The sequence below is a fragment of the Urocitellus parryii genome, chromosome 4, assembly GCF_045843805.1.
Source record: "Urocitellus parryii isolate mUroPar1 chromosome 4, mUroPar1.hap1, whole genome shotgun sequence".
NCBI classification, from domain to species: domain Eukaryota; kingdom Metazoa; phylum Chordata; class Mammalia; order Rodentia; family Sciuridae; genus Urocitellus; species Urocitellus parryii.
Window position 1 is genome coordinate 44,710,984 of NC_135534.1, and position 24,464 is coordinate 44,735,447.

At 40.7% G+C, this 24,464-nt stretch overlaps 1 protein-coding gene across 1 annotated transcript; it reads left to right on the forward strand.

Annotated features, from left to right (window-relative positions):
• Positions 1-4,042: 4,042 nt before the first annotated feature.
• Positions 4,043-22,730, forward strand: Csrp3 (cysteine and glycine rich protein 3). The gene is made up of 6 exons (XM_026405300.2): positions 4,043-4,145; positions 13,127-13,266; positions 17,315-17,483; positions 19,336-19,468; positions 20,880-20,973; positions 22,394-22,730. Exons 2-6 carry the CDS (start codon positions 13,155-13,157, stop codon positions 22,468-22,470), a joined length of 585 nt encoding a protein of 194 aa, XP_026261085.1. The 5' UTR covers positions 4,043-4,145; positions 13,127-13,154; the 3' UTR covers positions 22,471-22,730.
• The last annotated feature ends 1,734 nt before the right edge of the window (positions 22,731-24,464 follow it).

The following is a 24,464-nucleotide window of genomic DNA, read 5'->3' on the forward strand; positions in this document are numbered from 1 at the left end:
GGACTGAAAGATTCCACTGGAGATGACAATCCACCACAGCAGAACACTTGACAGCATTCTCTATCCACCCCACAATCACTGTGGGAAAGCTCCTGTAACCCACCAAGAGATGAACAGGAATTCTCAAATAAAATGATAATCATACAACTAAGAATCTGAAATATATTTGACAAGCAAGCACCCCAAAAGAGAAACACCAAATTCAATGAAAGAACCAACTCCAAGAAAACATAATTAATATAGCAAACAAGACTTTTCCTGAATTCATATAATTAATATCCTCAAAGAGACTCAAGATAATATATCATTCATAAAACAAGGATCACCTTATGAAAAAAAACTTTGAAATTATAAGTGGAATTATTTAAAAATTAAAAGGTGAATTTGAGTAGAAGAATACAGTTGGATGAAATGCAAATTAGTTCTTTGTAAGATTGATCTAAAGAATTATGTTTTTGATACTGGAGATTGAACCCAAAGTTTCTTCACCACTGAGCTACATTCCAGTTCTTTTTATTTTTTTTATTTTTGAGGCAGTGTCTTGCAAAACTGTTGAGGCTGGCCTTGCACTTGCGATCCCTGTGCCTCAGCCTCCCAAGTTACTGGGATTACAGGCATGTACCACAGCACCCAGTAGAAATTCTTGAATACACATAAAAGGAAAAAGAAATTCTAACTTTTAATAGGAATTAAATACAGGAATGACTGAAAGAATTAACCAAAAAGGTTTTCCAAACTCAAAAAAATACAAGTTTTCAAGTTGAAATGACCCACTAAATTTTAAGCAAAATAAATCTCAAAGACCCTGAGAAAAATTTCATGAAATTTAAGAAAAAAACCCTAAGACAGAAGATTGTAAAATGGAATAGGAACATGAACAAGACTGGAACTAGAACCATTATCTACATTACTAGAAGAAATAAAAACAGTTCTTCCAGGTTCTTAACCAAAATTATTTTGAATCTACACTCCTCAATTTGTGTATGTGTGTGTGTGTGTGTGTGTGTGTGTGTGATATTCTTAATTTTTCTTTTTGCTATCACTGGTGCATTATAGTTGCACATAATAGTTGGGTTCATTTTGACCAAATCATTCATGCATGTAATTTAATTTACTCCATTTCAGTCCCAGGTGCCCTCCCTCTCCCTTTCTCTCCCCTCCTTCCTCCCCTATCCTCCTTTTCCTACTCTACTGTTCTACCTTTCACTCATTTGTTTATTTTAAACTGTGCTTTATACATACACATAAAAGTGGAACTCACTGTTGTACATGTACACAGTGTAATTTTGTCAATTTATTCTGTATTTCCTCCCTTTTCCCTCCCCATCAATCTCCTCTACTCTGCTGGTCTTCCTCTGTCTTTATAATATCTGACCCCCACCCTTACCCCCTTATTTGTTCTAGCTTGCTCATATGAAACAGAACATTTGATTCTTGATTTTCTGATTCTGGCTTATTTCACTTAACAATGTTCTCTGGTTCTATCCATTTACCAGCAAATACCATGATTTCATTCCTTATGAATGAGTAAAACTCCATTGTGTCTGTATACCACATTTTCTTAATTCATTCAACTACTGATGGGCACCTAGGATGGTTCCATATCCTGGCTATTGTGAATTGCACTGCTATAAATATTAACGTGGCTGTATCAATATAGTATGCTGATTTGAGTTCTTTGGATAAATATCAAGGACAACTTCTAAATTTAACCATACTAGCATTCAAATGGAAGACAAAATTAAAACCGAATTGAGTCTCCTTCAAATTCACGTTAGGTCAGAACCCCAAGTACCTCAAAATATGATACTGTATTTGGAGAAATGGCTTTCAAAGAAGTAATTAAGATTAAATGAAATCATGTGGGTGGGTCCTGAACCTGTATGAATGGTGTCTTCATAAGAAGAGATTAGGAGCTAGTTGCAGTGACCCATACCTGCAATCCCAGCTGTTCAAGAGGCTGAGGCAGGGGATTGAAAATTTGAGGCCAGCCTCAGCAGTTTAGCAAGAACCTAAATTTTATTCTATTTCAAAATAAAAGGGTGACTCAGTGGTGGAGTGTTCCTGGGTCATTCCCCAGTGATAGAGACAGATTGATTAGGACATAGACACATAGAGTGAAGACCACATAAAGACACAAGGAGAATATCTATAAGCCAAGCAGAAGAAAATAACACCAATAGCCCCTTGATCTTAGACTTTTAGCCTTCAGAATTGTGACAAAATAAATCTTTATTTAAAAATGCTTTAAATTTTTGGTACCAGGGAAAAAATTCTGGGCCTCACACATGCTAGGCAAGTGCTCTACTACTGAGCTGCATGACTAGCCCTTTTTATTTTGAGACTTGGTCTCGGTTTGTCTCAAACTTGCAAACCTCTTGCTTGGTTTCCCAAAGAGCTGAGATTACAGAGATGTACCACCCTGTCTAGAATAAATTTCTGTATTTAAGCCACCCAGTCTGTGATATTAGTTTCAGCAACTTTAGAAAACCAATACTAAGACCTTTTTAATTATGAGAGACGTTAGTAAGTTTCTAACAGACTCAACGAGTTCATCAATAATGCATTCTATCATACATAGAGAATTTAAAATGTAAGATACAAAAAATATACAAGAAGCACTTGAATGAAGAAAATAGTAAAATTTATTATATTTAAATAGCTACTAATGTATGATGACCACAGCTAATTACAATCTGAAACTGAAACCCAGATGATCTACACTTCTTGCTGTGGGCAGGGATATAAAGGCAAGTCAGGGTGTGGGAAGGGGACATGGCAATGATGGTGCCAACTACGGGCTCCTCTGTCTTTTAACTTTTTAAACATCGATGTTTATTTACCTATGGATAAAATGTTGATAACATAAACATACACATGCACAATTTTGAAAGCCACTATTCGAGAAGACTTTTGAAGTCCTTTTTAGCCTTAACTTTACAAGGCAATTATCATTGCCTCATTTTTAAGATGGACACATGCTGTTCTATGAGAACACTGACCAAGGATGGCTCATGTGAAGAGTGCCATGGATGCTATCTTTGTGAAATCACAACCCTCCTGACAGTGAAATCTCCCATCCCTCAACCAATTGCTTTGTGGAGAGGTAACTGAAGAGCTAAGATGATTAAAGGGCTACATTTCAGAAACCTCCTGTTTGAGTCCAGCTATACCCAACCTTGACATCCAAGTCAACATGAGTAAAAAGTGATAAGGAACAAATGACCTGAATTCCAATCTAGACCCTGCCATGCTCTGGGTTAGGTGCCTCAGTTTCCCCATCCATAACATAAAAAATTGGTCTTTAAGTCTCTGATCTTCTTGCCAGCTGTTAAATTCTATGATTCATGTGGATCCATGATGCTTGGCCAAAACCAAACTGTGTATTCCAGACAAAGAGAAATTCAACCTCCAAGGAAAATGTGGGTCTATCTCTAACTTGTCATAAATGCAATGTTTTGATGATAAAAATGATGAACTGCTGGATCAAATTCTTAAACAGAAAAAGATGATGAACAAAGTAGCTCAAAACTTGAGAGAGAACTTTTCTTTGTAAGACACAGTGACAGGCCTCTGATGATCTGCTGGCTTTCCCCACTATGCTTCCTTGAAGTGATTAGCTCAGTGTCGCTTCAGACCCCCATCACTCTTATTTTTAGCTCTGAGTTCTCCTCACGAGCACAGTGACCTGTATCTCAGAATTCCAGAGGATTCCCAGACATGGCTCATGAGTCATTGCAGGTACTTTGTGTCCATTTCCAGGACATTCAGTGGTGTGGGGCCTGGCGAAATGACTTTAGATATAAATTCTTAGCTCTTTCCATTCTAACCAATTGATCAGAAGATAAACATTCCACAAATTGATCTCTTGGTACCATAGGCAACTGACAATTGAAACAGACCCCAAGTGATATTGTTCTCCAAGAGCCTCCCAGCTGGCGTGAGGGGAACAAAACTCAGGGCTGTGGTCACAGGCTATTTTCAGCCTCTGATAGCAGTTGTGTTACTCATGTCTCATTCATCCTCTCCCCTCGGCCTCCCTCCTACTCTTCCCTCCACAGGCCAAGCTGGTGACAGCCTCCATATATTTAAAGAGGACGAGAGCCCCCCTCACTCAGTTGAACTGACAGAGACCACACGGGCAGGTAAGTGGAGTGAAGCCGGCATTTGATCTGGGGGTGGGCTGGCTGGGTGGCGGTTGGGACTCTGATTGTGTACAGGGACATTCAGATTGTACAGTTGTTAAAAATTCAAGAAGCAAGATTAATATTCGGTTCAGGCACTGAAGAGGTACTTCAGTGATAGAGCATTTGCCTAGCATGCAGAAGGCCCTGGGTTCAATCCTCAGCACTACCACACATGCACTAAAACACAAAGGGTATTTAAGACAAAGGAATGTTTAACACAAAGAAATGAGTAAGGAATTATTTTTTCTAAAACCACTTTCATGGAGGAATTTTTCCTATTGTCTTAGTTGGGGTGGCAGGAAGCAGAAGAAAATAGATCTGCATTCTAGTCCCAAACCCACCACATAACTAGTGGATGAACTCTAAGGAAGTTCCCACTCATGGTCTTGGTCTCCTCTTCTTCAAAGATCCATAGAAATGTGGTGACATTTTTCTAAACTATGAAGTACTCTAGAGTTCCAAGGCAGTTTTAATAGCTGCAGCATCATTGAAGACAGATTTTCCATGCTCAAAGTAGGTTGAATTATGCTACTCAAAAGGTGGGAGTGAATGACTGAGATTTCAGGTTTGTTAGTTTAAAAATAGCTTTTATATCTCAAGGATGTTCAGCTTACTTTTAATCATTTAAAATTAATCAAAACTGATCCCAAAAAAGAAACTGCCAAGTTGAAAATCCATTAAAAGCTCTTATTTAATCAGATGATAATTCCCAGCTAGGGGCAAGGGGTGATTCCCAGTGTTTCCTCTAGGTTTTGTCAAGAATTTCTTTTTAATATGTGAGTGACAGGCATAGCTGTGATTGAGAAGTGGTTTTAACTAATGGCCTGAGTGGAAATGCTGCCAAAAGATCAAAGCTGCTGCTTCTAATTTCTGCTCCTTCCCTGAGCCAGGGCAATGACTCCTCCAAGAAGGAGGAATTTGTGACCAGCAAGAAAGCTTTGTCTAAATGCAACTGAAAGCAATTGAATGAGCAGGTTTTGACCACCTCCTGTTTCAAGGTTGGGACAGGTAGAGGCAGCACTAGTCACGGAAGGAAGGCAAGAACAGCAAGGAGGAAGGGAAATGGAGACAGCTGGTACCCTCAGCTTACTTTTTGGATTGGGTATATCCAATGTATGTGAAACTGCTTTATGACCCAGAAAATGTGGGAGATTTTTCTGATGTGGCTTTGGTTCCTTTCTGAACAACCTAGTCATCTGTGGTCTGTGGAAATAAGCCCTGGCTGTTAGGCAGGAGGTACAGCAACCCAGGGTTTGGTGAGTGCTCCCCAGGGCCTGGAAAGACAAATATTCTATAACCCCATGTACAAGCCATCCATCAGAGATGGGGAGGCAGGACACAGAGTGAGAGAAAGGGTGGGGAAGACGGAGAGCTGGTGATCAGCAGCCTTCAACAGGCAATTAACGAAAATCCTCTCAAAAGAGGTAGAAAACAAATTCAGAAATCCTAGAAACTTTGAGAAGGGAAGAGAACAAAAGCACCATCAAAGAGTTAGTTTGAATTCTAACTCTGAATATCATTTAGCTTCTCAGTTTCCATTCTCATGAACAGTAAAATTAAGGTAAGGCCACCTATCTTTCCAGAATTTGTCAGAATTGAACGAGATAAAGTATAGACAGTACTTTGGAACATTTAATTAAATTATACACATACCCAAGGCCTTTTAGAAATGGCCCAGGGCCACGACTGATGGGGTGCGGAAGGTTTCCTGCTTAGCACAAGAGAGAAGATAAAAGTGCAGGGGTCAGAGTGGGTAAGACACTGATTAGGCATCGGAAGATGATTAATTTGTTTACAAGAGGAAGGACACAGGTCTAGGGATATAACACAGGAAGCACAACTAGGCGTGCAGCCTTCTAATTACAAGTTTGCTGCTCAGATATCTGAGAATAGGATTTGTCTGTTAGGCTTCACAATCAGAGGGAGATGTGATGCCTGCAAATGTGAAAAAATGTGCATATGTTTTTCAGGGAAGGAAAGCAGAAAGGGAAACAGCAATATTCTGAAGGGTCAGGAAGGATGGAAGCTATTTCTGAGCCTCCATGAGCAACGTCTTCCTGGGCAAGGGCTAATCGTACTTTGGCGCTTGGTTAATTGCACTAGGAAGTCTCAGAACAAGTATTAACTTATTTAACTATCATGCAAAGTCCTGAAAATGTCATCCTCTCAAGGAAGAAACTAAAGTTCAAAGCATAGTAATGGAACAGGGTCACATGTCCACAAAGCAACAGAGCCAGGATATAAAATAGGATACAATGTTATCTTTAAAAATAAAGCATCAAGGTCAACTTAGAACAAAGAGGGAGTTTCTGACAGTAACAGTGGGTCATGACTTGGAGATAATTTCAGAAAAGGTGTAACATGACCATGTGTTGCCACCTTAGTCTGAGGGTGTGACTACCTTGCCTGCATTTTAATTGAGCAAGAGCCTGTGTTTTGGGTTATTTCCATGCTGGGAAATAATGCAATTCATGCTTCTTAGGCTTTGTGAAAGGGCCAATGCTGGGAGAATTTGTATATGTATCTGGATTCAGCAGCTTAGGAGGAAGCCACTGACCTTGAATGTCCTACTTCAGAGCAGATGAGTGTATTTCCCCTGGGCCACAGAGCCACTGTGTGGGACAGGCACATTGCTTCCCTTCAAATTGCAGATCACCAGCAAGGTGAGCTCAACCAGAGCTGCCAAAGAGGCAGGGGCTGTCTGGGGCAGAGACTCAGGACCTTGTCTGACTTGTAGCCAATGGTATCAGGCAACCTGCTGTACCTGAGGGGACTGCCTCACTTCTGGTCTGGCCACATGTGTGTGACACACTCCGGAGGCTGAGAAACAGTTGGTTCATGATCTGCACCAGAAGGAGAAAAAGCAGAGAGAGATTTGCTTGCTTTATGAAAATAGGTTTGAAAGCTGGAGATCAAATAATAATACCACCATCAACAGTAGAAATAATGAAAGTGACTAAAATGATCAAATACCTGTTGGGTATTAAGAATTTATATATAGCATCTTAGATAATGTTATCTTATTCAACCTGAAAACAGTCTTCTCATACACGCTCTCTCATCCTGCCTTTACGTGCATGAGGACAGGGCTCAAGAATTTGAGTAAGTTGCTAAGGTCCACCATGACACTATGTCATCTTTGTTACCTGAACTAAGAGGGAGTGTTTGAGAGGGGACACCACTAGGAAGGATTTCTACAGGGAAAGGCTTCATTCACTGTTCAGATCCTTAAATCTGTCTCAGAGCTGTCAAGAACCTTTGAAAGGGCCTCACGGCATCACGGCCACTTGGACATCTATTACCTAAAGAGCTGAAAATCAATAGCTAGAAAGACCTCTCCAGTCCCAAAGGAGCCCTTTCCATGTTTGAATAGCACTGACTCTTAGAAAGTCCTTTATTGAGTCAAACTCTCTGCTACTTCTCCCATGAGTGCTGTGTCCCATAGGGAGAGGATGGTCTGTCAGGACTCAATTCCAATCAACTAGAAGTTTGGTTAATGGAGATGCCAGCTCTTTCCCCTCTCCAGTTTGTTGGATACTGAACCAGCCTAACTAGTGTTTGAATAGAAGCTCAGTGTTCAGTTGCAAAATGGGAATAACAAAATTGGCTGTGTGGAGCTGTTTTAAGTACTAAAGATAATATATGTGAAGCAACTTATGAGTAGTAAACAAATAGTAGCTAATGTTAATGTGGGAATACAGCCTTGGAGTCAAGAGATCTGAGCTCCAATCTAGTCTTGAAATACATCCCAGTCATGTGATCTAATTTCCCTAAGACCCCATTTACTTTCTCTGAGAAGTCTATGTTTCAACAGTACGTGGCAGCTCATGAGATGTGCTTAGTGTCTGGCCCAAGGGCTGTGATCCAGACCTGTCAGCTTCAGTAATGTGAGCACATTAGTAATGATATGAGTATCTCCTAAATTCCAGATATGCATTCCTATGATCCAAGATCTTTATCTCAGCCAGTGTAAACAAACAAAACACACTGTGTAGAGTCAATAGGGTGACCAAGAGAGCCAATCCTGAGCTGAAAACATCGTGGCACTGTCATTTGAGATCTCTGCTCAAAATCTTAGTCTAAGGTTCCCTCCAAAATTCTTCAATTAATCCTTAGAAGAAGAAACTGAATCACCAAGTGGCCATTTTATGTACCATTTCCACTTTTGACTTAAGATATCTTTCAGTTCCTAGTTGGAGAAGGGAAGGAAGAAGTTGGATTAGGAAGAATGTGCTCAAGATTGGCTATTCTTTCAAAAATTCAGATGGAGCTGAGTACAGTGGTGCATACCTATGATTCCAGAGACTTGGGAGACTGAGGCAGGAAGATCTGAAGCTCAAAACCAGCCTCAGCAACTTAATGAGGCCCTAAACAATTTAGCAAGACCCTGTCTCAAAATAAAAACTAAAAAGGGATTGGGGAGTGGCTCAGGGGTTAAATACCCCTGAGTTTAAACCCTAGCATAAAATATTTTTTTTCAGATCAATACATGTCAATTTCACATTGTAGCAGAACTCATTAGCCCTTACATTTTATAATACAGTTTACAAAGTGATTTGACAGAACCAAAGCAATTCTCCAAATAATAGTGATGGCAAGGACTATTGTCCTGTCTTTGAACTACTGTTCCAGTTCAGAGAGGTTGAACGGTTTTCCCAGATCATACAGCTTTGAAGCAGCAAGAAGGCACAGAACTCTGGCCTACGCCTGTCCCTCACCCCCACTACTGCACATTTCCAGGCACCCTCTTCCACCTCATTACCGGTTAAGAAGTCTACACAAGGCTGTCTCTCACTGAGCCCTGGCTATCCAAGACTGTACTCCAGCCTGTCCCAAGCTGACACAGGGACCCTGCCTTGTCATCCTCATAAAAATACAACTGCCTCATTTCAGTTCTGACCCATGGCTTGTCTGTGACCAAACAGCTATCTCAGGGTGGGCCCCAAGGGTAGTGCCAGGTGGTGTGATGGAGATTGTGACACAGGTGACAAATGGGGCTGAGTGACGGCAAACCTATATTTGGTATCCCACCTTCAATGACCCTCACCAGTTCCAGGCAACACTGGTAAACAAATGGCCCATCTCTTGGCACCTTGCCAAGATACATTTACATTCCAAGCCTGGCTAGGAGAGTGTTGAGACACAGGAATTCCGAAGCAATGTGGAAGATGAAAAGGTTATGTTTATGAGCCAGGACCTAAATGGACTTTCAAATCATTGGGACTTAATTAGCACATTGGTGCTGTTTGAATAACCTGAAATAAAGTGGGTAATGGTGCCTTGCTGTTTTGGCTTCTCAATACTGATTTTGATTTCATCCTTTTCCATGATCTTCACAACAATCCTGTGCAAGAGATAATATTATCCACATTTTACACTCAAGTTCAAGGTCATAAGGTCATGGTTAGAATCCACATCTTTGGATTTAGGATTCTTTAAAACAGCCTCTGACTTTTGCCCTGTGAACACTGGGAGAAGAAATGTGACATTTTCTGTGTTTAGCCTGCATTGCTACGCTCCCATCTTTAGAAATGGAACCACTAATAGCATCTGTTAATAGAATACTCACAGATTTCTATTTTGGGTTTCCAGTTCTGATGTGTATATGTCAGATATTTATGATCACTTAAAAACAAGCTTGCAAAGACACATTAGCTTGTGAAGAAGGTATTATCTGTAATCTTACCTTCATTTTGAAAAGTATGCCTAGGCAATTACTGAAAAAATTATATATCCCAAAAGGCAAATATGTCTCCCATTAACTTGTAGGACATACCAATGAAATTTCTGAAGATATGGAATGAGAAATTTGACCTAGAATTGTTTTCACTGAAAATTTCTACATCCTTAATTTTATAAGTGTCACTGTCATGTTCCTGGATGACATATATTAACTTTATCCTCTATTTGATTCTGTTCTTTTTAGAACATGTATTATCTTTCTTGAGAGGAGGCATCTGGGAAAATAAATTAGTTAAGAAAATACCTCCAAATGTTTACTTTTTTGTCTTTACTTTTTTGTCACACCTTGGTTATAGGGGGCATGAGATTAGAAATGATGGTGGAATGTGACGGACATTATTATCCAAAGTACATGTATGAAGACACGAATTGGTGTGAATGCACTTTGCATACAACCAGAAATATGAAAAGTTGTGCTCTATATGTGTAATAAGAATTGTAATGCATTCTGCTGTCATATATAAATTAAAAAATTAATTAAAAATGAGGAGATGAGACAATCTTAAAAATCTATTCCAACTCTGAAAGTCTATGGTTAAAATGGAATCTAAAGTAAACTATTTAGGCTCTTTTAAATATATCAAGATTTTTTTCTTTCCCTGAAATTTCCTTCCCCCTTTCTCTATCTGCTGAATTCCTATTCAACCTTCAAACCCCTAATTAAATGTAATCTCCTCTATGATCTCAAAAGACTCTTCTCTGGTCCGGAGTAAAATGGCTCCTGCCTATGTTTGTCACTAGAACATGAGCTTCTCAATGCCAAAGGACACAAATTACTTCTTGTTCCTCCTTTTCTCCCTCCTTCCTCCCTCCTTTCCTCCCTTCCTTCCTCTCTATACTTGGAATTAAAGCCAGGTTATTGCACATACAAAACAAGTGCTCTACCATTGAGATATACTCAGCCCTTTTTAAAGACTTATTTTGAGACAGGGTCTCACTAAGTTGCCAAGGAAAGTCTTGAAATTGTGATCCTCTGGCCTCAGTCTCCTGAGTAGCTGGGTTTATAGGCATGTGCTAGTATGCCTGGTAAAATACTCATTTTTACAAGTTCTTCACCGCCTTGATCTGCTACTCAAGACCTAGTACAATGCTTGACACGTGATAGGCAGGTAGCAAATGTATGGAGAAGGGAGGGAGGGAGGGAAGGACTATAGGCTTGATTCCAAGCTTTTCCATTCAAAATCCATTACTCTTTCTCTTATACTAAACAAACTGCTCTACCACATTTCCTGTTTTTATTTTTTTAATAATTTAATACCACATTTCCTGTTTTTATTTTTTTAATAATTTAACCTTTATTTTATTTATTTGTTTGTTGTCATTTACTTGTTTTTATGTGGCACTAAGGATTGAACCCAGGGCCTCACCTGTTCTAGGCAAGAACTCTACCACTGAGCTACAACCCCAGCCCCCATTTCCTGTTTTTAACATTATTTTCTAAAATTTTACTAACTAAACAGAAGATTTTGCTTGTATCAGAGGAAAGATAGGATGTTCCCAGCTAACCTCAGTTATTCTGAGCAGGAAAAGCTCTTCAGAAGGATATTTAGACAGGAACATTCCCTTCAGTCCTAGTGTCAGGCTCAGTAGTCTGTTTTCTATTTACTTTCTGTTTCTTAGCAAAAACTGTCTTTATTGGGAGACTGTGAGATACAATCCCAAGCAGTTGACCCAGGAGGGCTTAGCATTAATCGCCAACTATTATAAGAAGGTGACTAGATTCCCAGAATGGAAAGTGAAGGTCAGAGAAGCCACTTGGAATGACCTGATAGTGCTTAGTGACAATGACAAGATGACACACCTGCCTTCTTAGAAACCAAAGGATCCCAGTAAAAATTCAGCCCTCTGGGTGACTGGCAGGATTTCAGAAATTTCATTAAATATCGACAGTTTATTTCAGTTCTGCTTTTGGAGAACTGAAAATTTGGAGTCATACTTAAAGATATGATATATGAAAATTATTTTTTAAAATCCTCTTCTTTGGTTAATGTCTCATAAACATAATCCTCTGGAGAGAAGACAAGGACAGCCTTGGCTGTGCATATAAGCAGCTTCTCGCAACATAATGAGCTTCAAGGGTGCAGGGGGCAAGTCAGTATCGTTGTCAGGCTCCTGTCAAGTGCTATGAACTCTGTCACATCCCTTCTCATGTATGGTGTCATTTGTTCCTTAAAACAACACTGGGAAGCAGTAGGGAAAAGCATGGCTATCTTTACTATGCAGGTAGGAGGAGGTAAAGAGAAGCTTTATAGTTCTTCCATATACACACAGCTAGTTAAGGGGACCTGAAAACATAAGGTAGATTCCAGACCACTGACATCATTTCCTTGTCTGGGAAATGATATTCTTAAAAAGGGATGTGTGTGTGTGTGTATGGAATAAATATAGTGTATATGTAATATATGGAATAAATCTGAATAAAACATGTATTTTTATCAGCAAAATAAGCTAAGTAAGGCCTGGTTATCCAAAGGGTAGTTCACTATTAGCAGCATCAACTTTGCCTGTTACTAGATTCACCAAATTAGAATCTGCATTTTAGCAAGATTCGTGGTAATTAAAGGAACCCTGAGCTAAACTCAGTGTGATGGTGCATGCCTATAATCCTAGTCCCTTGGGAAACTGAAGCAGGAGGATTGGCAGTTGAGGCCAGCCTGGACAAGTTAGTGAGAGACTGTCTCAAAATTTTTAAAAAATAATTTTAAAAAGGACTGGGGATATAGCTCAGTGGTAGAGTGTTCCTGGGTTTAATCCCCAGTATGGGGAGCTTGACAGGGGAAAAGCTGAGCTAGACAAGAAAATAATACTATTTTCATAGGTAACTCTCTTTCCTGATGGAATAACTTTTTTAAAAAAAACATTTTATATGGAAAATAGTATTTACATTAGTACATATTTTATATAATCAAAATTAGCATCCATCCCTTCTAGGAACACTGTGAGACAAATAGGGAAAGATGCTATTGAAATTTAAAAGAAGAGGAAACTGTGTCCCAAAGTGATAAAATGACCACTCAAAGCCTCCTGGGTATCTGAGCTTATTCAAAGACTCGAACATACTAGCTATTTGCTTAATGAATGAATGAATCACCAAACAAATGGGGCTGGATCCTGGTTCTCAGATCGCTGCATTACTTGGGATTGATTCACTTTTGGGGCCTCCTAAATTAATAGTATTTGCTTTATAATCTCTTTAGACTTGACCTTGATCAGAGAGTCTTCAAGATGCCAAACTGGGGTGGAGGAGCAAAATGCGGAGCCTGTGAAAAGACTGTCTACCATGCGGAAGAAATCCAGTGCAATGGAAGGAGTTTCCATAAGACCTGTTTCCACTGCAGTGAGTTGGGTGGATACCTCGGGAGGGCCTTCCACATCCAGAGGGCATTTCAAAGTTCTCCCTAAACCACTGGTACTGTAGGTTGACATCAGTATGTAGGAGCCTGGCCCAGGAACATGTGAGGAATATAACCCATGGGTCCCACCTAGAGGGAACAGTGCTCTCGTGAGTACCCAGCACCCTCTCTCCAACCACGCTCCCAACTCAGAGGTCGTTTTCCTACAGCTCTCAGTCAGGACAAGCTGGCCTGCCTCTGCTCTCTGTGGCAAAACCCTTGACCCAGTGGTGGCATTTACAAAATGTGACTTGGCAGAGATAGAAAGCCAGCACTTATCTAAAGCCAGGGTGGATTTGGCTTTCTGTTTTGTTACCCCTGCTCCCCTCCCCCCACACCCCCGCCACTCCCCTCCTCCCACACCCCCACCACCTCCAGCCAGCTGTCACTGAAGCCAACTGTGACTAGTTTTTCCTAAGAGAGAACCTATGTAAGGTAGGAGGCAACACATGCTATTTCTGTAAATTCAGGGCCTGGGAACCAGTGACTTCATGAAGGGAATCCGGCATAGATACACAATGTCAAAACCAGGGGTAGCTTCGAGCCCCTGAGGTCCACGGCCAGACTCTTGTGACTTCATTTCCCATCTGTAACACATATTTGGTCACACACATTTGCCACAGAGTCAGTGCTCTCTGACACCATTGCATTCTACAGTTTCCTAGTAGGTAGTCCTGTTCTGGGAGAAAACAACCAAGGCTTTGAAATGGCCACTTATCTTCTCTGCTTTCCTCCTGTAGGTCTGGCTTAAGAGGTGGCTTTGCTACATATTTGGCAGACTCCCTCCCTACATCATCCCCCATCCCCATCTCACCCCCATACCTCAGCCCAGTGGCTGCAAATTGTCCATACAGTTTGAAACAGAACTTCAAGGGCTCGGCAGCATCTGTTAGGGGGGAGATACTCCAATCTCAAATTGCTAGAAATAGTAACATTTTATCAGATATAGGAGTTTCATGATCACTTAGCTCCCACAGCAAATATAATTACCATGGAAGCAAAAGGGGAAGCACTTCTCTGAGTGTTTGGGTTGGAGGAATTACTGATTGATACTTTGGGTTTTAATGATGGTTAATTATTTTTAATTCATCTTACACATTCCTCAGATTCATCATTATTATTCATTATTATTATTACAATTATCCAGGATCCATTCATTATCAAGAGAGTTCATTCCAGAACCCTCTGCTTAAAAATGGCTATTGTTATTAAAAAGAGTGGAAGTGAGAAATTTTAGAAAGAACACTGAATTGGAGTAAGAAAGGAATGTGAGTGTGTGTGTGTGTGTGTGTGTGTGTGTGTGTATCTATCTATATATAGATGTATATAGATATAGATATTTAAGAAATACTTATATATGTTTGAGCCTGGGCTTCATTATGTATTACTTGGGCAAGTCATTTCACCATTGTGAGCCTGCATTCCCCCCATCTAGAGGAGGTTGTTCATCTCTACTGCATAGTTTATTATGAACAGGAAACTGGGGTTCTTGATCTGGAAATATAAGTTTTCCAACCTTTCATTATATCTGGGTGAGAATAGGAAATAATTGGGAAGCTATCTGTGGTAGGGGTATCTTATCTTAACCAGGTAGCAGGAAGGTACCCTGTTCAATAGAGCCATGGAAGGATGGACTTGAGCATTTGCTGTATATCCCTTTTTAACCCTTTGTGGCTTCTTTGGAATTAATAGGGGGGAATGGGGGTCTGAGAAGTGTAAGTTTCAGTAGTGGTGAACAGAAGGACTCCAGAGAGGGGCATACTTTTCTATCTTCATAAGACTTACCTGTCCACAGGCAAACCTCCAGTTGCTGAAAATAGAATTGAAAGAGGCAGAGTCTACTGTATCTTGCACCTTGGCCAGTGTTCTCCTGACTTCTAGATAAATCTTCATAATTAGTTTCCAGACTAATCTTCTATACCAGTGCTGTCCAAAAGAGTTATAATGTAACTAATATATAAATGTTCTAGTAACCATTATTTTGAAAGTATACAAAAAAGGTAAAATTAATTTTGAAACATTTAATTTCACATAATATATTGAAAATACTATAATTCTAATCATATGAGCTATTAATGGGGTGTTTTACATTCTTTCTGTATTTGTACTAAGTGTTTGAAATCAGGTATGCATCTTTTGCTTACAGCATACCATGTGGCTATGGTACTGGACAGTACAGCTCTCCTCTATCTGTGTACAAAAGCTAGTTGGATACTAAGAAGTCACTACAGAAGATGCCAGGTCACATAGGGTATAGACTGGGAAAAAGCACAGCACTAGGAATCCAAGAATTTGAGGTCAGCTACGGTTCTGCAATTTACTCTTGTATAGTTGTAGATAAGTGGCTGATCTTCACTGACACATTCATTCATTCATTCATTCAAAATACATACACAGGATTAACTCTGGCCCAGGCCCTCAGCCATGTTCTGGAGATATTAAGGTAAAACAGCTTTGCCCTCCAAGACCTCAGTAGCTAGAATTTCAGCAAACATGTGAGCAGTTTTTGCCATGGAGGGTGGTAACTGACAGCAAGAAAGGCAGAGACAGGTCTTCTATGCCCCAATATACAGCATTTTCTCCCCCCAAAATTATTCTTTATAAAAAGATTTGCCTTATTTTCAAAGCCTTATATATTTAAAACCTTTTTATTTTAACTGAGAAAATTTACCCTACACAATATTGACAGACTAGTTGGATGAACTCCCTCCCATCAACTGCCTGTCTTACTAGACCCTCAATCAACTCCCGGCCAATCCTACCTCACTTCTTCTATGTCTGCATTCAATTACTTCATCTTTTTTAAACAACAAAATGGCATTTGAAGGCATATTAGCCTGAAACAACCTCATTCCTACTGGATTGATTACAGATATTACTCAATGGAAAAAGGTTAAAAAAAAACAAATTTAATGCACGTTTTATCGTTACTGGGGATATGACCTTCTTATTATAAGCACTTTAAGGATCATTGTTGCAGAGCAATACAGAAAATTGTTAAGCTGAGAAATCCTTCATTTATTTTAAAATTGCCAGAATGTTATGCTAATAGGCCTTTGTAAGATACAATTTCCAGGTGACAGCTCCTAGTTAGGTACAAAATAGGACTGCCTTGCAAAGGAAGCAGACAGAAGTGAAGGGGAGCTGCTTAGGGACACTAGGGCAGCTGCCCCCAAAGTGACTCTGGCTGTAAGTAGGATGCAGAGAAAGAACTGGATGCAATTGTTTCCTGAATTTGTGTGAGACAAGAAAAAAAGTAACATTTCCAAATCAATGTATTATTGATGAACAATGTAAATTAAATAAGATATTTGACATTTTAATTTAAATCTTTAGAAGTTTTTGCCTTCAGATTTGTTTAAAAAAAGATCTATAAATCTCCTTGGAAAAAAAGGGGACTGGTGACCTTGTAATTTGGGGACACTTCATAGGAGGTAATATATAGTGACCAGTAGACTTGAGCCAATGTAAAACTAAGGAGTCTGTGGACCAGATCTGTTCTTTCTGCCCCTCCCCGGCTTCTAGAATTGGACCTAAAGTGATCTCAATGTTGACTATCTCCTTGAATCTCACAGTGCCTTTCATAGGCCAGGGTAAGTACAGAAACTGCTCAGTCCTGATTCCTACATGTTTAGGGAAAAATAAGTTCTTCTTCTGCCCCAAACTTCTCCCATCCCCACAAGCTCACTCACTTCTTGGTATCATCTAACATGATTTCTTGTCCTGGGACATTTTCTTAGCCAGTTTAAGACCACACATCTGCCTCCACTGCTGGCCTCTGCCTATTTCTACCTAGTAGATTAAGCACATGTCACTTCCCTTTTCTGTGTACCAATAATTTCCTCATCTGTGAAACTGGGACCCTCTTGAAGTCTACAGTTTAGGACAGATGCTCTGGTCAGGAATCAAAGTTGTGTTCTTGGACTGTGGGTACAGGAAAGGGAGAAGGATCTCAACTCTAGATCCTTCTCTGATCCTCCCTTTCTTTGGCAGTGGCCTGCAGGAAGGCTCTGGACAGCACCACAGTAGCAGCTCATGAGTCGGAGATCTATTGTAAGGTCTGCTATGGGCGCAGGTATGGCCCCAAAGGAATCGGTTATGGACAAGGCGCCGGCTGTCTCAGCACTGACACGGGCGAGCACCTCGGCCTGCAGTTCCAACAGTGAGTTACTGCCCAGTTTCCTCCCGCCCCTTAGAGTCTCCAATTACCAGGACAGTTCATTCCGTTCCCATGGCAACGTTTTCTGGAAGTGGGAGAATGGACTCTATTGTTGACTTGCCAACAATAGGAATACTCAGTCTGACCAAGTTCTAACAATGTGTCATCTCTCCAAAGACTTTCTTTAAATTATCTGCCTTTCGAAAGGGCAATTAGTTTTACACCATGGCTCTTGGTTTGCATGTCAAGAGAAGAAACAGAATGTACAGATGTTCGATTGTTTGACCTTTGCAAAACTGCATGGAGTCTCTTTTCTTTCCCTTTGAGAGTTTCTGTGTAAATCACATAAATATGGCAAGGAAGCCAATGGCCATTCTCTGTGTGCTTGTCACTAAAAAGATTTCTTTCCTTTGGGTGTAAGATGACTAATGTCAACCGTAGGAGGAGGGGTCAACAGAGATGGGATGAGCCTTTCAGAAATAAATAACCTATTACGACTTTTTGTGGGTCTGCCTGGCTGCTGATTGTCCATATACTGCCTGATTTTCTCCCAAGTCAGTCTAACAAGGGCCATCTTCATCTACGAGTCTACTCCTCTGGGTCCACATTCTTAATGATCACACTGATCCCCTGGCCCAGAACTGTTGCTCTCCAGTCAGCTGGTGTCCCTGCTCAGTTCTGTGGTGGTAGCGTGGGGTGGTGGGTGGTCCCAAAAGACCCAGAACATCCAAAGAGGAAATGTTCTCTGGAAGGCTCCCCCAGAAAGCAGGTAAGCCATCTGAGGAGTTGTTGGTCCCTTTAGAAGAAAGTAACCACCCATAGAGCCAGGAAAAGTGTGGGAATGTGTGATTACTCATTCTAACGTTATTACTCTATCCTAGCTAGAGATTGTTCTTAAAGAAGATGAAACTAAGGGCATTCTCTGCCATGGGTTATCTACAGCTCACTTTTTGGCATTAGGGCTTTCTTGCAATACTGCCCAAAGAATGACAAGAATCTAAAGACCAGGGATCATCCCAGCCCCACCAGTTGGGCAGTTTCCCTCTGATCCTTGCTCTCCTGCAGATAGCTTTATCTTTTTAGAGGGCTGTGGTGAGGCTCAAGTGACATAATATACAAGGGAACACTAAAATATTAAAACAATAACAACAACAATTACTACAACAACAACAAAAACAGAAGCAAAACACAAGGGGCTTTTATTGTGCCTCTAATTTGGACATTGTCCTCATGGGGACAGGTACCCTTTGGATGCAGGCCTACAGCTTGAATGGTAATAAGGAATGCCTCAACAGTCCATGGAATGTGTTTGTATGAATCAGCACCTACAGTCAAGACCCCATTTGACTTTCTCTTTCTCTTTTTCTTTTGCGATGCTGAGGATTGACCCAAGGCTTTGTCATACCAGGCAAGCACTCTGCCACTGAGCTACACCTGAGTCCTTGACCTAGAATTGTCACAACTCAGGTAGAGAGCAGATTGGTGGATTTCTGGAATGTACAGAAAAACTTAAACAAGCACAGTTAATAATCTGTTACACATAATCACAGTAATAATAACAACAATTATAATAGCATACACAAACATACACGGAACACTTGCTAAGTGCTTTACAACAGAAAGGATGGATTTAAACCCAGTATAGCTAATATTTATTAGTCCATACGCTCCAGGTAGGTACTGTTATCAGTAATTTTACAGGTCATTTAACTCTCATAACAACTCTATGAGTAAGGTGCCACTTTCTAGATGAGGAGACAGAGGCTCAGAGAGGAGGCAATTCACTCAAGATCACATGGCATATGCTGTGTGCCAAGGGATGTTTATATTTCATTCATTTTGTTATTTCTACTAGATCCCCAAAGCCAGCACGCTCAGCTACCACCAGCAATCCTTCCAAGTTCACTGCAAAGTTTGGGGAGTCCGAGAAGTGCCCTCGCTGTGGAAAGTCAGTCTATGCTGCTGAGAAGGTCATGGGAGGTGGCAAGGTAAGGCCTTCTGTGTGAGGCACATGGGTTTTGTTCATCTCCATCAGATCAGTTGTGGGGAATGAGAGACAGAGTGGGAACTTTGGGAAGGTGGGGGCCAGACGCTTCATTCCTTAGATCCCACAACCTCTTTAGATGCTACACATCCTTGCCCACTGTATGGGGCTGTGACTGTCACCTGACAGTTGCCTTGGAAAGCTAGAACTGGTGCAGTTTGCTACGACAAGAATTACCCTACTAAGGAGAAGGCACCCAGTTAAAAGATCTGGGGAATACAAAGGCACACAAGCCCCTGCCCATCAGTGTTCACAATCCTTCCAGAAAGTTGTGAGCCCTGAGAACCTGTAACCACCATGTAACTCAACCTGCTGCTGCCATCACACAACCACTGCCTCACATGGGTTTGAAAAGCATCCTCACTTACAAATGTCCTGGCTCTCAGGAAAGTCATTAAATATACAAGACAGTAATGAACACTGTTCTATAAGCTCTAGTTTCAGGCCCAAATCCAAGTTATTCACCAAAGGAGGTGGACCTAAGAAAAAAATCCTGTTAATACTAAATGCAGAGAAGAAGGGTTATGGAGAGAATCTGGCTTCAAACATAGGTGCTGTCTCCACAAAAAGACCAGCCCTTTACAGAGACATATGAGGACCAATGGGTGATACCTGGTAGACAAGCAATGTACAGACTGCTGCTCTCTGCCATCAGATTTATAGAGTTAAAAAAAAAAAAGGCGGAGGGCTTGGGATGTGGCTCAAATAGTAGCGCACTCACCTGGCATGCGTGAGGCACTGGGTTCGATACTTAGCACCGCATAAAAGAAAATAAAGATATTGTGTCTACCTAAATCTAAAAAAAAAAAAAAAAAAAGGTTGAATGAGGGCTGGGGTTGTGGCTCAGTGGTAGAGCACTTGCCTAACAGGCATGAGACACTGTGTTTGATCTTCAGCACCGCATATAAATAAACAAATAAAATATTCTGTCCATCTGCAACAAAACAAAACAAACAAACAAACAAAAGGAAAAGGATTGAATGGCCTGGATAATTGCCAATTTCTTCACCCATTTTCTTCTCTAATTTTATATTAAATATAAACATTACCTACTGCCCCAAGCCCGAGTCCTTTCTTGTCCAGTTTGTTCCCTGGATTTTTTTTTTTACCCTAGAGCAACACTCTATTCTTAAGGAATACATGCAAATCCTCATGATAAATCCATTTAAAGGATTATGAGAACTGCTAGCTATGTCCATTGCATCTCATTTTTTTCAAACCTCTGGAAAGATTATTCTGGGGCTTCATTCAGGAAGGGAAAGGGCATTCCTCTGTATGTTGCTGGCCAGGGGACTCAAAATGGAATAAACTGCATTGCTCACTTTCCTCATATTCAATTCTTCTGTGCCCCTCAGCCTTGGCACAAGACCTGTTTCCGCTGTGCCATTTGTGGGAAGAGTCTAGAGTCTACAAATGTCACTGACAAAGATGGGGAACTTTATTGCAAAGGTGAGTGGTCCTGGAGACTTACTTACTTTAGACTTGTCTTCCTAAGGGCCCTTGGGAGGGAACTGTGCTCATGAGTAGAGGCCTGCCTGTGTCTGTCAGGAGCAGAGAAGCTCAGGCTTGTCAGGTTTTGGGCTTTCAGAATGGAGAGTAAAATGTATTCATCTCTGGTCCTCTCCATTGAAGCACAGGCTTGTAGATGCTCAGTGATTCAGGACAGCTGGTACCTGTGAGGAGAGAGAAAGAAGAGGAAACTGTGTCCTGTGTCTAGTCTTGGAAGAGGCCTCAGGCCTGGACAGTTTCAGTCTCTTCTAAAAACACTGTCTACCTGAGTGGCACATAGGGGTGACTGGGGAAGAAGAAACTCAGTCTGGTCTCACTTGAATTTATCAAGACATCTCTCTCTCCTTCCTATAAGCCTCCCTCCTTCCTTTCTTCCATCATTACCTTCTGTCCTTTTTCTTCCTCTCTCCCACCTCCCTTCTGACATTTCTGATGCTGCATGTCACTTAGTGATTACAGGGACAAAACTGGCTTTCCTCCTGGTCCTTGCAGCTCTGCCTTTAGCTTCCTCCACAACCTTTGGTCTTCTGTAGGGGACAGAGAGGCTCAGCCCTTCCTGACACTATAAGGAGATGCCCTAGGGCCAGGACAATGTGTTTTCAACCTCAGAGCCTCTCCAAGGTCTCTTGTGTTGCTCAGTGGTACATCATCACTTAACAATGTCTTAATAATCTCCACATGTTTTGGGAGTGGGAGGAGTGATGGGTAGGGGGTCAAGGGGGCATTGTTAACCAAGACCTTAGGTTACCCAAGCTTTTCCCACAATGAGACAGGTTGGGAAATATAGGCAGTTGCTTTCTCTGGGTTGTAGGAGACAGAGGGTCTTCAACATTTATAGGCCATAGCCCCCTAAATCTTAGCCCCCTAAAATCTTCATAGTGTAGTAGCCTATATAGAGAAAAGCAATCAGTTTAGGGTAATGGGAAAGTCTTCTTGAAAGACATGTTTCTCTGGGGCCTGAAGGGTGAATGTGGGTTTGGGAAGGGGCATTCCAGGAATAGGGAATATTGAGACTTAAGCCTGGACATCATGGTATAACCCAGGGATTGCAAGTAGTGCTATGCACCTGGAGTTTAGGGAAGAAGGCAGAGGCAAGAAGTGGCAGGGCTCAAGGCTGGGCAGGCAATCAGAGACAGATCATGCCAATTCCAATAAGAATATATCCATGAATACAATGTGCAAAAAGGTCTAAGCAAGTTTTTTTTTTATTAGCAGATAGAAGTGTAGTGTATTTACAAGTTAACTCATGCACAAATTTATCAAAAGGTTGTCTCAAGTAAAAACACTGCCCATACAGCAGGACCTGGAATAATGTTGGTAACTAATGCACTCTCTTCCCTCATCCCTTTCTCATTCACAGTTTGCTATGCCAAAAATTTTGGCCCCACAGGCATTGGGTTTGGAGGCCTTACACAACAAGTGGAAAAGAAAGAATGAAAAGATGCACTCTTTCTCAGATCTTTCATCGGCAGAAAGCATTGCCAAGCAATCCTGCAGGGTTAGAAAGCTTTTCCTGGACAGCCTCATTTGAAGCTGGACAGTGTGTCTCTTCTGAAATAAACATAGGCTTTACCCAAAGTGAGAAAGGACCTCTGGAAAAAAATTATGTAAAATTTAATTTGCAATAAATGCTTTATAATTTACGATTCTTGGGATGGGGAAAAAACAATAAATAAACATTTTAGTGGTACCTTGTATGTCTTTGGATTTATTTATTTTTTTGGATAGAGGGGAATTTTCAAAAAGACAGAGCTAAGTGCTAGTTCAAAAAGCTAGCTGCAGCAAATGAATCTGGATGTCAACTGGGAAAAGACTGAGAAAGAAGAAACAAAGGGCCAAGGAAGACAGTCTTCCAGAACCTGTCAGCTGAGTGTTTTCTAGTTACTGCTAGTGAAGAAGAAATAGGTGGTTGGGGAGAAAATAGAGAACAGGATAACATATTCTAAAAGGAAAATCAAAACTAATGAAATTGCTGAAGAGTTGATCCTTTTGTCCTATCCTGGGCTTTGCAATATTACACACTTGTGAAAACTAAAAAGTGACAACAAAGCATGGCATTTGCTTCTGTATTATAAACAACATGAAGATGATTTTCTTTTATTCTAGGACAATTCCCTGGGGTTTAGCAATTTTCTTAAAACTTCTCCTTCATCAAATTGCCAGCCTCACAAATGAAGCACAGCCAATTAGAGATGTCTATCTCTGCCTCTTCAGCAAATTTCAGCAGCTCTGGCATTTGTATCTCTTGGGCCCCTTCTTTTAATAGTCACACTATTTCACCTGCTTCCATGTAATTCTGAATTATTTGGAGTAAATAAAAATTCATTTATGGGCTGGGGGTGTAGTTCAGTGGTAAAGCACTTGCCTAGCATGCACAAGACCATGGGTTGGATCCCTAGAACCACAAAGAAAAGAAAAAAAATCTAGGCTAAACCTTGGGTTTTTCTATGCTCCAAATCCTAAGAAAGCCTGTTTTCAAAATAAGCATTTATTCAGTTTTGCTTATGTGGTATCTTGGACAATGCCCTGTGTGGATTTTAAAAGCCATATACTACCTTGATTCTATGCTAGGGATTTCCAGCTTGCTGAGGGGGTAAGACACATGTGAAGCTAAAACTTTCAGTTGTCCTTAACTTTGCCCTCCCCTTGGCTTCACTCCCCAAGCCTCCTTGATTCTGACTCCAAATTACCTCTAGAATGCATCCTCTCAATTTCCACTCTTTGGTATGTATATTAGTTTGTCAGGGGTGATATAACAAAGAACCTCATATTGGGTAGCTTAGATAAAAGAAGTTTTCTCACAATGCTGTGGGCCAGAAGTCCATGATTAAGAGGTCGGCAGGATCTTTCTTCTGAAGCTTCTCTTCTTGGCTTGTAGATGTCCGTCTTCTTTGTTCACATGGTCTTCCCTTTGTGGGTCTGTGTACTAAATTCCTCTTTTAATAAGGACAATAGTCATTTTGAATTAAGGCCCTTCCATAACCTCCTTTAACTTTAAATTGCCTCTTTAAAGGCCCTACCTCCAAATAGTCACATTCTGAGGTGTGTGTGTGTGTGGGGGGGCGGTGGTTAGGACTTCACATTGTGTATTATGTGGAGACACCAATTCAGTCTGTAACAGTAAGTACCAGGACTTTCATAAATTTACTTAAGCCTCACCCCTTCAACTTAGTTTCAGACAAATCTCTTCTCTATAAGCTCCAGCTACACTCAAAAGACTTGAAGCTTTCTTAATACTCCTAGTACCCTTATGACATCATGCTTTTGCTAATGTTGTTTTTTTTTTTTTTGCTTGGAATTCCTGAAAGACGGATGAATACCTCCATCTTCATATGTAACTCAACTCCTTAGCTTGATAAACTACTGTTAAGCAAGTTACAGATCAAATATCATCTCTTTCGCCAAATCATTTCTGTAGTACCTGAGAAAGA